The sequence below is a fragment of the Somniosus microcephalus genome, chromosome 1 (assembly GCF_052327205.1).
Source record: "Somniosus microcephalus isolate GS21.2 chromosome 1, FLI_Smic_1.0, whole genome shotgun sequence".
In the NCBI taxonomy this organism is placed as follows: Eukaryota; Metazoa; Chordata; class Chondrichthyes; order Squaliformes; family Somniosidae; genus Somniosus; species Somniosus microcephalus.
Window position 1 is genome coordinate 409,770,451 of NC_140987.1, and position 13,621 is coordinate 409,784,071.

The 13,621-nt window shown below is 44.3% G+C and overlaps 1 protein-coding gene across 2 annotated transcripts in view; it reads left to right on the forward strand.

The window, feature by feature from the left end:
- arhgap20b (Rho GTPase activating protein 20b) overlaps positions 1-13,621 on the forward strand; it is a 182,694-nt gene that overhangs the window by 116,972 nt on the left and 52,101 nt on the right. For both annotated transcript variants that reach the window (XM_085998845.1, XM_085998856.1), the window contains exon 9: positions 4,501-4,689. In XM_085998845.1, the coding sequence (XP_085854971.1) occupies positions 4,501-4,689 (189 nt within the window). The remainder of the gene's footprint in view (positions 1-4,500; positions 4,690-13,621) is intronic.

The following is a 13,621-nucleotide window of genomic DNA, read 5'->3' on the forward strand; positions in this document are numbered from 1 at the left end:
CATATTTGCTCTTCTATCTCTCTCGGACTGTTTGGGGGTCTATAGTACACTCCCAGCAGTTTGATTGCCCCTTTTTTGTTCTTCAGTTCAACCCATATGGCCTCATTTGATGATCCTTCCAACATATCATCCCTCCTCACAGCTGTAATTGTTTCTTTAACCAATATTGCAACCCTCTCCTTTTGTATCCCCCTCTCTATCTTGTCTGAAAACGCTGTAACCAGGAATGTTGAGTTGCCATTCCTGCCCTTCTTTCAGCCATGTTTCAGAAATAGCTATGATATCTTACTTTCATGTGTCTATCTGTGCCCTCAGCTCATCTGCCTTATTCACTAGACTCCTTGCTTTGAAGTATATACCATTACACACTGCCAAACCCTTTTGTTGTCTATTTTCTAGCCTTTGTTTCCTCTGCCTTCCAAACTCACTTACTAATTTTCTACCTTCCATTTTAAGCTTTGCTTCTCTCCCTTCTGAATCTACTCTCAGGTTCCCATCCCCCTACCAAGGTAGTTTAAAACCCCCCCATCCCCCCGTGAGGAAATTGATCCCAGCCCTGTTGAGGTGCAACCCGTCCGGCTTGTACAGGTCCCACCTCCCCCAGAACTGGTCCCAATGCCTCAGGAATCTGAAGCCCTCCCTCCTGCACCATCTCTCCAGCCATGCATTCATCTGCTCTTTCCTCCTATTTCTTTACTCACTAGATTGTGGCATTGTGAGTAATCTGGAGATTACTACCTTTTGAGGTCCTGCTTATTAACCTCTTTCCTGACTCCCTAAAATCTGCCTGTAGGACCTCATCCCTCTTTCTAGCTATGTCATTGGTACCGATGTGGACCACGATCTCTGGCTGTTCACCCTCCCCCCTCAGAATGTCCTGCAGCCGCTCAGTGACATCCTTGACCCTGGCACCAAGGAGGCAACATACCATCCTGCAATCACATCTGCGGCTACAGAAACACCTGTCTGTTCCCCTAACTATTGAATCTCCTATCGCTATTGCTTTCCTGACCTTCCTCCTGCCCCCCTGTACAGCTGAACCACCCATGGTGCCGTGGCCTTGGCTCTGGCTGTACTCCCTAGAGGAACCATCACCCTCACCAGTATTCAGAGCCGGTTAGGTGATATGTTTAGCAATCCAAAGAGGCACCATAAAAAGGATCAAGCTTCGCTTCTGTATAGAGGCAGAAACATTTCAGTTGGTGGTGAACTCCAGTGATAGCCTAGTGAGTAAAGTACAACTGGTGCAGTAATAAGCCATACACACCAGATTCAATCCTGATCTGTGTTGAGTTAGCTAAGCAAAGCCAAGGCACCAGCTGAGATGATGCAATTTGCCATTGCACCCTGAGTTATAGTGGGGTAAAAAATTAGTGAGGCTTCCTGCTCCTGATCACTAACTGGCAGCCCCTGATAGAAAGTTAGTATGCATGGAGCCGAATTAGGACGTGATCAGTTTCGGCCGTGATGTCTTCTATTTCCTAGAGTCAGATAGCTTGCTGACATTTGGTTATTTGGATGAAGTGCCAGAGGGATGTTGGTGCTCATGGAACTAAACTCCAGTATAGGAAAAAAAAATAGGAGCAGGAGTAGGCCATTTGGCCCTTCAAGCCTGCTCCGCCATTCAATATGATCATGGCTGATCCTCTATCTCAGGAGAACAGGGCAAAAAATTAGAAAAACACAGTGGGGTAAATTTTCATCTTTGACAATTCTGGCGCAGAGCTTTGCATGCTAAAAGCAATCCTAGTTTTAAAGATCTGTTTGTTCACAGTCCTAAACCTCTCTGTTCCTCTACTCCATTTAGAATTTAACCACTTTAGATATATTTCCATTACCTGCTCTTTTTTCCCCAAAACAAACTAAAAAGTCTTAAAGTTAATTTGTGGCAAGCATTTTTGCTCACTGAGGTCAATGCAATGTTTTTGAATGTTTTATATTCATTGTCTGGTTGAGTGCAGCATTATGTAAATTCAGGACAAGGCTCCCCCTACTCTGTGATTGCCCCTATCTAGTTTCGGATCTGTCTGGCGGGTTTTGGAGCAGGTGTCTGTAAGTTTCTGAAATGTAAACCAGACACCAAAACTGTTTTTTTTTAAAAAAGAAGTAATAAAAGTACAGTCACAATTGATGGACAAAGTCAACATGGATTTACAAAAGGTAAATCATGCTTGACTAATCTACTGGAATTTTTTGAGGATGTAACTGGTAGAATAGATAAGGGAGAACCAGTGGATGTGGTGTATTTGGACTTTCAGAAGGCTTTCGATAAGGTCCCACATAAGAGATTAGCGTGCAAAGTTAAAGCACATGGGATTGGGGGTAAGGTACTGACTTGGATAGAGAACTGGTTGGCAGACAGGAAGCAAAGAGTTGGAATAAACGGGTCTTTTTCCGAGTGGAAGGCAGTGACTAGTGGGGTACCGCAGGGATCAGTGCTAGGACCCCAGCTATTCACAATGGGCCAGAAATTAGGATCGGGGGCTTGCCGCGCGTGCAAGCCCCCGATATGCACTCACCCGGCGCGCCGACATCTGAAGCCTGGGCCTGCTTGGAATTCCTGTCACTGGCCCGGTTCAGATGTCGGCGCAATGTGCTTGCCTGATCCAGCGGCGTAGTTAGTGCGATGTGCCGGCTGGGATCAGGTGAGCACTGTGCAGCCAATCAGGGGAGGGGAAACTTCATTCATGAGTTTGATAGTAAGAACTGTCAAACTCATGAAAAGTACGGGCGCCCAAAAGACTAGTTTAACTTTAAATAAAATTTTAAAAAACATCCCAATAATTAAATAAACTATAAATAACTTTAAAAAACTATTTTAAACAATTAATCAAATTTTTGAAAAAAAAATTTTTTTAAGAAATCGGGTCTAAAAATAAACTTACCTTACTGTAAAGTCCTTAAAAACAATAAAGCTGTGGAAAAAATGTTATAATTTTAAATAATAGACCACTTACCTTCAAGAATCAAGTCCTAACGCCTCCTTTTTATATGTCTAAAAAGTTCAGGCCCTTGCACACGGGCAAACCTGTCAAAAAGAAGGAAGTTCAACGCGTGCGCGCAGAGTCCTGCGCGCACGCGTTGGACCTCTGAACCCCTTGGAGGAAATGCCGGTTTCCTGCGCATGCGCTGTGCATGCTGAAATCCAGCACTTCCAATGGGCCCACACGTGAGTACCCCGTCCGTACTCACGCGTTGGGACCGGAATTACTGGCCCATTATATATTAATGATCTAGACGAGGGAACTAGATGTAACATCTCCAAGTTTGCAGACGACACAAAGCTGGGTGGGCGTGTGTGCTGTGAGGAGGATGTCGAGAAACTCCAGTATGATTTGGACAGGTTGGGCGATTGGGCAGATGCAGTATAATGTGGATAAATGCGAGGTTATCCACTTTGGTGGCAAAAACAGGAAGGCAGATTATTATCTGAACGGCAATAGATTGGGAGAAGGGGAAGTGCAACGAGACCTGGGTGTCCTTGTGCACCAGTCACTGAAGGTAAGCATGCAGGTGCAGCAGGCGGTTAAGAAGGCAAATGGTATGTTGGCCATCATACCGAGAGGATTCGAGTACAGGAGCAAGGATGTCTTGCTGCAGTTGTACAGGGCCTTGATGAGACCACACCTTGAGTATTGTGTGCAGTTTTGGTCACCTTATCTGAGGAAGGATGTTCTTGCCATGGAGGGAGTGTAGCGAAGATTCACCAGACTGATAGCTGGGATGGCAGGAATGACGTTTGAGGAGAGATTGGGTCGATTGGGCTTATATTCGCTGGAGTTTAGAAGAATGAGAGGGGATCTCATTGAAACTTATAAAATTCTAACAGGACTAGACAGAGTAGATGCAGGAAGGATGTTCCCGATGGCAGGGGAGTCCAGAACCAGGGGTCACAGTCTAAGGATAAGGGGTAAGCCATTTAGGACAGAGATGAGGAGGAATTTGTTCACCCAGAGAGTGGTGAACCTGTAGAATTCTCTACCACAGAAGGCAGTTGAGGCCAATTCATTAAATATATTCAAGAAGGAGTTAGATATATTGCTTAAGGCTAAAGGGATCAAGGGATATGGAGAGAAGGCAGGGACAGGGTACTGAATTTGGATGGTGAGCCTTGATCTCATTAAATGGCGGAGCAGGCTCGAGGGGCCAAATGGCCTACTCCTGCTCCTATCTTCTATGTTTCTATGATATATAGGCAAACGTGACAGCCAAATTGCACACATCAAGGTCCCACAACCAACAATGAGATAAATGTCCAGTTATTTGTTTAGGTCTTGTTGGTTGAGGGATAAATGTTGGCTAGGATACTGGAAGAACCTTTCTGCTCTTCTTTGAATAGTGCCGGGGAATCTTTTATATCTATTTTCCTTAGACAGTTGTGAGTTGATGGTTCTAATATTGTATTAATACTGTTTATAAATCCGAGGGCAACCAGTAGTTCCATTAAAAAAAATTTACTGTTCCAAGCTGAATGAATAAGTTTTCCATTTTGTGTTTCAGGACACGAGCAGCCATTTAGTGTAATAATGAACTGCCTCAGAGACTTTACTGCGCATGTCGAGAGGTCTGATACTAACGTCCACTCCCGGGGTGGCAATAGAACTGTCCTCTTTGAGGACCTCCCAAAGGCCAAACAATGTCAGTTTATTCTGAAGCCAAGACCCCAGCCAGACATCCAGGTGACCAGAGGTGAGTGAAGAGTGAAATAATGAAAAACATTTATTGAGGAAAGAAGGAAAAATTTTCATTTACAAAGCATCCAATTAGATCTCTCTGAAATGCCTCAAAACATTTTCCATACAGTGCATTACTTTGAAATGCTGAGGCTGTTGTTACGTGGGCACATATGGCAATCACTTTGCACACAGCATGATCAAACCAAGCACAATGAGATGAATGACCAGTTAATCTGTTCTTGGTTGTTGGTTGAAGGAGGAATGTCAGACAGAACACCAGGAGAATGTCCTGCTCTTCTTTGAATAGTATTATGGAATCTTTAACATCCACCTGGAACAGGTTTAACATCCCATTGAAAGTACACCTCCAACAATGCAACACTCCCTCACTACTGCATTGGAGTGTCAGTTTAGGTTCATCCATTCCAATGATCCAGCTTTTCAGCACATAGCCCATAAAAGTCCATGCAAGCCGGGCCCCTCTCCTCTCGATACCACTCCTCTTGAGTCCAGCTACTCATGCAAGTGATTCCAGCACTGCATACTGTAGGCAAGCATTCTCACAAAAGCAAGAATTCCCACCTACAATATGCGATGCTGGAATCAGTATTAGAAACAACACTAGTGGCACTGATGGGAGAGAGGAGGGGAGGCAATGAAGGGGAGAGGGTAGGAGAAATGGACAGGCGAGGAGAAGACCTAAAGCTGGGAGCAGTGATTTGCAGAGGAAGTTGTGATCAAACTTTACAGTGCTCTGGTCAAACTGCACCGTGAGTACTAGGTCCAGTTCTGATTGACAAGAAACAAGGGAGCCGTCCAAGCATTGGAGACAGTGCAGTGTTGAGCCACGTGGCTGATCCCCAGTGTCAGGGGTCTGAGTTATGAGGAAAGACTGAAGAGGCTTCAACATTTCACCTGGAAAGGAGGTGTCTGAGAAGTGATCCTAAAGAGATCTATAAGATGGTAAATGGTATGGAAATGATGAATCCAGAACACAACATTAAAATAAACAGTGGGAGGAGGGCAAAGAGACATAGGTCCAAACTAGTAAAGGATGACTTTTGAACTGATATCAGGAGATCCTTCTTTATGCAGAGTGGTTACTAACTGGAATGGACTTCCAGGCAGAGTGGTGGAGGCGGAAACCCTGGAATCATTTACGAAACATTTAGATGCTGCAATAGGGGTGTGGAGGGCTGTTCTGGATGGCATATGGTTACTGCATCAGGCCCAGCAGCACCAGGATAGAAACACAGAAACATAGAAGATAGGAGCAGGAGTAGGCCATTCGGCCCTTCGAGCCTGCTCTGCCATTCAATGAGATCATGGCTGATCATCCAAATTCAGTACCCTGTCCCTGCCTTCTCCCCATATCCCTTGATCCCTTTAGCCTTAAGAAATATATCCAAATCTTTCTTGAATATATTTAATGAACTGGCCTCCACCGCCCTCTGTGGCAGAGAATTCCACACGTTCACCACTCTCTGGGTGAAGAAATTACTCCTCATTTCAGTCCTAAATGGCTTACCCCTTATCCTTAGACTATGACCCCTGGTTAAGAACATAAGAACATAAGAACATAAGAAATAGGAGCAGGAGTAGGCCAATCGGCCCCTCGAGCCTGCTCCACCATTCAATAAGATCATGGCTGATCTGATCCTAACCTCAAATCTTCTATCACTCTGCATCCACCCGAACCCATGTGATCTCCCGGGAGAGGCGAAAAACCAGATAAAGACCCAATGGCCAATTTGGGAGAAAAAAATCTGGGAAATTCCTCTCCGACCCATCTAGGCGATCGAAATTCTTCCAGGAGATCACTCTGTCCCTATATTTTCTACAGTACTTACCTTCTGTAAAGGCGATCTCCACCCCAGCCAGGAACAGGAATAAAACCATCTCCTGAAATCTAACAGAATTAGAACACAGTAGGAGCAGAACAAGGCTACACGGCCCCTGGGCCCGCTCCACTACCCACAGGGCCATGACCATTCCGAACCCAGACTCATGTCCAATTTCCTGCCCGCTCCCCGTAACCCTTTATTCCCTTTACTTCTAGGAAACTATCTATTTCTGTTTTAAATTTATTTAATGATGTAGCTTCCACAGCTTTCTGGGGCAGCAAATTCCACAAACCTACCACCCTCTGAGTGAAGAAGTTTCTCCTCATCTCAGTTTTGAATGAGCAGCCCCTTATTTTAAGATTATGCCCCCTAGTTCTAGTTTCACCCATCATTGGGAACATCCTCACCGCATCCACCCGATCAAGCCCCTTCACAATCTTATATGTTTCAATAAGATCGCCTCTCATTCTTCTGAACTCCAATGAGTAGAGTCCCAATCTACTCAACCTCTCCTCATATGACCACCCCCTCATCCCCGGGATTAACCGAGTGAACCTTCTTTGTACTGACTCGAGAGCAAGTATGTCTTTTCTTAAGTATGGACACCAAAACTGTATGCAGTATTCCAGGTGCGGCCTCACCAATACCTTGTACAACTGCAGCAATACCTCCCTGTTTTTATATTCCAACCCCCTAGCAATAAAAGCCAACATTCCATTGGCCTTCTTGATCACTTGCTGCACCTGCATACTAACTTTTTGAGTTTCGTGCACCAGGACCCCCAGATCCCTTTGTACTACAGTACTTTCCAGTTTCTTGCCATTAAGATAATAACTTGCTCTATGATTTTTCCTGCCAAAGTGCATAACTTCACACTTTCCAGTATTGTATTCCATCTGCCAAATCTCTGCCCACTTACTTAGCCTGTCTATGTCCCTTTGCAGGTTTTTTATGTCCTCCTCACTCACTACTTTCCGTCCCATCTTTGTATCATCTGCAAACTTTGATATGTTACACTCGGTCCCCTCCTCCAAATCGTTAATATAGATTGTAAAGAGTTGGGGACCCAGCACTGACCCCTGCGGAACACCACTAGTTACTGGTTGCCAATCTGAGAACGAACCATTTATCCCAACTCTCTGCCTTCTGTTAGATAGCCAATCCTCCACCCATGCCAGAATATTACCCCCAATCCCGTGATTTTTTATCTTGAGCAATAATCTTTTGTGTGGCACCTTGTCAAATGCCTTTTGGAAGTCTAAATACACTACGTCCACTGGTTCCCCTTTATCCACCCTGTATGTTACTTCCTCAAAAAACTCAAGCAAATTTGTTAAACATGACTTCCCCTTCATGAAACCATGCTGAGTTTGCCCTATTAAATTGTGTTTATCCAAATGTCCCGTTACTGTCTCCTTAATAATGGACTCTAACATTTTACCAACCACAGATGTTAGGCTAACAGGTCTATAGTTTCCAGCCTTCTGCCTACTACCCTTTTTAAATAATGGTGTTACATTAGCAGTTTTCCAATCTGCCGGGACCTTTGCTGAGTCCAGTGAGTTTTGGAAAATTATTACCAATGCATCCACAATCCCTACCGCTACTTCCCTCAAGACCCTGGGATGCAAGCCATCAGGTCCAGGGGATTTATCCGCCTTGAGTCCCATTATTTTACCAAGTACCACTTCCTTAGTGATTTTAATTGTATTTAGTTCCTCCCCCCCTCGAGCCCCCTGTTTGTCCAGTGTTGGGATATTCTTAGTGTCCTCTACTGTAAAGACTGATACAAAATAATTGTTCAGTGTTTTTGCCATCTCCATGTTTCCCACCATTAATTTCCCGGTCTCATCCTCTAAGGGACCAACATTTACTTTAGCCACCTTTTTTCTTTTTATATAACTATAGAAACTTTTACTGTCTGTTTTTATATTTTTTGCTAATTTACTTTCATAATCTATCTTCCCTTTCTTAATCAATCTTTTTGTTATTTTTTGCTGTCTTTTAAAGACTTCCCAATCTTCCATCCTCCCACTAGATTTGGCTACCTTATATGCCCTTGTTTTTAGTTGGATACTATCCTTAATTACTTTACTTAGCCACGGATGGCTATCTTTTCTTTTACACCCTTTTTTCCTCAGTGGAATATATTTTTCTTGGAAGTTGTAAAATAACTCCTTAAATGTACACCACTGGTCATGTACCGTCTTACCCTTTAATCTATTTTCCCAGTCCACTCTCATTAATTCCGCTCTCATACCTTCATAGTCTCCTTTATTCAAGCTCAGCACGCTTGTTTGAGATCCAACCTTCTCACCCTCTAATTGAATATGGAACTCAACCATGTTATGGTCACTCATTCCAAGGGGATCCTTTACTAGGACATTTTTAATTAATCCTGTCTCATTACACAGGACCAAATCTAAGGTTGCTTGCCCCCTGGTCGGTTCAGTTACATACTGCTCAAGAAACCCATCCCTAATACACTCAATGAACTCTTCCTCAAGGCTGCTCTGCCCAATTTGATTTGTCCAGTTAATATGATAATTAAAATCCCCCATAATTATAGCTGTTCCCTTATTACAAGCCTCAACTATTTCCTGATTAATACTCCGTCCAACAGAGTTGCAACTGTTCGGAGGCCTATAGACTACACCCACTAGTGTTTTTTTCCCCTTATTATTCCTTACCTCCACCCAAACTGTTTCACTATCCTGCTCCTTTGACCCAATATCATTTCTCTGTATTATAGTGATTCCTTCCTTTATTAACATAGCCACCCCACCTCCTCTCCCTTCCTGCCTGTCCTTCCTGATTGTTAAATAACCTGGTATGTTTAATTCCCAGTCATGGTCACCCTGCAGCCATGTTTCTGTAATGGCCACAAGATCATACCAATATGTCATTATTTGTGCCGTTAACTCATTCATTTTGTTACGAATGCTACGTGCATTCAGATAAAGAACTTTCAAATATGTTTTGTAACACTTAGTTCCTGTTTTTTCCCTTTTTAGTACTTTACTTTTTACTCCATACCTTCTGTCCCTTCCTGACACATTCTGTTTTTTAATTCCCCCACTGCTACCTAAGTCTATGACCTTCTCTGTTGTCATTTCTATGATTTGCTCTCTAGAAACCTCCCCCCCACTAATTAGTTTAAAGCCCTCTCTACAGCCCTAGTTATATGATTCGCCAGGACTCTAGTCCCAGCACTGGCCAAGTGGAGTCCGTCCCAACAGAACAGCTCCCTCCTGTCCCAGTACTGGTGCCAGTGTCCCAAGAAGCAAAACCCATTTCTCCCACACCAGTCTTTGAGCCACGCATTTAACTCTTTAATTTTATTTATCCTAGCCAAATTCGCTCGTGGCTCAGGTAATAACCCAGAGATTATTACCCTTGAGGTTCTGTTTTTTAATTTGACCCCTAGCTGCTCATACTCCTTTAACAGAACCGTCTTCCTTGTCCTATCTACGTCGTTTGTACCAACATGGACCACGACAACTGGATCCTCCCCCTCCCACTGCAAGTTTCTTTCCAGCCCAGAAGAGATGTCCTTAACCCTGGCACCAGGCAGGCAACACAGCCTTCGGGACTCCCGCTCTTGACTGCAGAGAACCCTATCTATCCCCCTAATGATACTATCCCCTACCACTACAACATTTCTTTTTACTCCCTCCACTTGAATGGCCCCCTGTACCACGGTGCTGTGGCCAGGTTGCTCATCCTCCCTGCAGTCCCCGCTCCCGCCCTCACAGGGAGTAAGAACCTCGATCCTGCTGGACAAGAACAAGGGCTGCGTCTCCTTCAACACTACATCCTGGATCCCTGTACCTTCCTCACTCGTAGTCACACCGTCCTGTCCCTGACCACGGACTACATCTGCAGTAATTAACTTCATAGGTGTGACCATCTCCTGAAACATAGAGTCCAGGAACTTCTCCCCCTCCCTGATGTGTCGCAGGTTCTGGACACCCCGGCCATCAGAAGCATCCTTCCTGCATCTAGCCTGTCCAGGCCTGACAGAATTTTATAGGTTTCGATGAGATCCCCTCTCAATCTTCTAAACTCCAGTGAGTATAAGCCCAATTGAAACAGTCTCTCCTCATACGTCATTCCTGCCATCCCAGGTATCAGCCTGGTGAATCTTCGCTGCACTCCTTCCATGGCAAGAACATCCTTCCTCAGATAAGGCGACCAAAACTGCACACAATACTCAAGATGTGGTCTCACCAAGGCCCTGTACAACTGTAGCAAGACATCCTTGTTCCTGTACTCGAACCCTCTTGCTACGAAGGCCAACATACCATTTGCCTTCTTAACCGCCTGCTGCACCTGCATGCTTACCTTCAGCGACTGGTGCACAAGAACACCCAGGTCTCTTTGCACTTCCCCTTCTCCCAATCTATTGCCATTCAAATAATAATCTGCCTTCCTGTTTTTGCCACCAAAGTGGATAACCTCACATTTATCCACATTATAGTGCATTTGCCATGTTTCTGCCCAATCACCCAACCTGTCCAAATTGTACTGGAGTTTCACGACATCCTCCTCACAGCTTACCCTCCCACCCAGCTTTGTGTCGTCTGCAAATTTGGAGATATTACATCCAATTCCCTCGTCCAGATCATTAATATATATTGTGAACAGCTGGGGTCCTAGGACCGATCCTTGCAGTACCCCACTAGTCACTGCCTGCCACTCGGAAAACGACCCGTTTATTCCAACTCTTTGCTTTCTGTCCGCCAACCAGTTCTCTATCCAAGTCAATACCTTGCCCCCAATCCCATGTGCCTTCATTTTGCACGCTAATCTCAAGGCCTGCAAAACCCGACCAGCTAAAGTTAAATTCAAAATGGAGGTCAAATCAGAGATTTCCAGCCTCATTATACTATTTAAATAGGAGACCCGCCTCCTGGCAATGGGTTGGCTGCCCGCCCCTGTCTCGCCTCCATTAAAACCGGAAGTGGGCGGGTTGGAGGCGGGTTCTGGTCGGGATTCAGATTTGTAACACTTTAACCTCCTACATGACCCCCAACCCACCCATTTTTTCAGGTTAAAATTTCCCCCCAACAGCTTTGGCCCTCATTAGCATCCATTTGCATACACGTACCATTTTTATTTTTGTGCAGGCACATTTTCTATCAGCAGCCAATTTTACCAGAATTCAGTGTGTATTCTAGAATGGGTGTTACTCCAGCATATCTGACTTAGGTCCCCAATACCGATCCCCTGTGCCAGAACTAAACCAGTTGGAGTGCTACAATTCATTCCAATTTCTCTTGGCTAGAGAAGGGGATTATCAGCCAGCATTTGTTAACAATGCCTGCAGCTGATAAATGCAATATGTGAACATCACTTGAGAGCAAGATCAGATTTGGCCTCAGGTTTGAAAAGCCTGCTGACAATCATGGTCTAGGACGCTACATGAAGAAAGGCCACTTGGTGAGGGGCTGCTTATGGGATTTGAGCAGTGCCTCTTCAACTTTAAAGATTGGAATCAGGGCTCTTTTGATGGCGCAGGACAATTATCCAGTGAGTCACTGAGGCATACAGAGCAAGAAGATCATGTGCTGAGTCCGCTGGTCTCAGACAGGAGGACAGTTAATTGCCACAATTGGCTTCAGTGTCCCTGAGCTAAGGAGGAGAAAATAAATCAGCTGGGGAGAAGGAAATGAAATTCTAAATGTTCTGACTTTAAAACACATTGACGAAAATTAAGGACGGGCATTCCAGCAAATATATATATAATAGTTAATAAATCGTTTACTACTTTCAATTTCTCATCCCAATTTAGCAATTGCTGTAATCATGGAATTTTGCATAGTATTCAAGTGATGGGTAGTTTCATTTAAAAAGTATTTAAGTGTACCAGACTTAAGCACTCTGGCTGCTTTTCCCACCCTAGCCCAGAGATCAGTTGTGTGCACTCCAACTACTGCCTCATCTAAGTTAGCACACATCACGGAATCAAAACTGGAACCTTCTATTCCGTCTAGCTTCAGAGCAGAGGTCACTGCTATTCTGAAGCTCAAGTAAAACAATTATGTTATCATGTAATTAGGAAGCCCTTTGAGATAAGTTTGCTATTTTAATGCTGGAACAGAAAATGCATGTTTGTAGATAATTTCTTCCTGTTGCTCCCGGTGAAGGGATTGTTTAGTAATTGTAACATTTTTAATTGAAGTGTCCACTGGTGTCCATTAGACTCCTTTATAGCTTCTGCGATGAGGTCAAGCTTTTATGACACCATGACATGCAAGCTGTTCCTGCATGTAGTTCCATCGCAGCCGATGCTACAGCATGTTTATATTGCAGACCTGCTTCCCATAGTAGTTCTGCAGTGCCAGCTGCTTCAGAAACAAGCGTTGCAGGGCAGTTTCTACAGCGGTAGTTTCTACTTTAGAACGAACTTGCACATCCACGGATTTTTTTCTTCCTTTTTTTTGTGTATTTTGTGCCATTTGAAGTACCTCAGTGCTGAGAATGGAACACTTTCCACTGATGACTGCCGAGCCTGATGCAGGAACCAGCGCCTACTCGGACAGGTTTGGTTGGAGTCAATCAGTTACTGCAACCATGGTGCGGTTTGTGGTTCTCTGGCATTTCTCCTGGGCTTGAGTTGAACAATATCAAATGACATTATTGGCATTTACTGGGCAAAGATACTACATAAAAATAATACTTGACTATTGCATTAGAATCATTGTTCAAAATATTGGGGTTGAATCTCCATCAGGGTTTACCACTCGCTTGCCCTAGCCTTGGCGGAATAATATTTACGCCATTTATCCAGGGTTTCCGTGACTCTCCCATCAAAATTATGGCGGACAAGTGGGAGCATCCCTGTGGAATTTCTCCCCTGTTGTGTTACATTTTTTTCTGTTCTCATCAAGTTGAGGAGTGCTCGTGCTGGGAAATGGAACACTTAGGCCGGAATTTTCCCATGAACAAATGGGTGGGTTTTGAGCGTGGGGGAAGTTAAATTGTTAAAAATGGGATTCCTGACCTGATCCCGCCTCCAACCCACCCACTTCTGGTTTTGCCGGAAGCAGGGGACCAACCCGCTCCCGGGGGAGCTATCCTCAATTTAAATATTGTAAT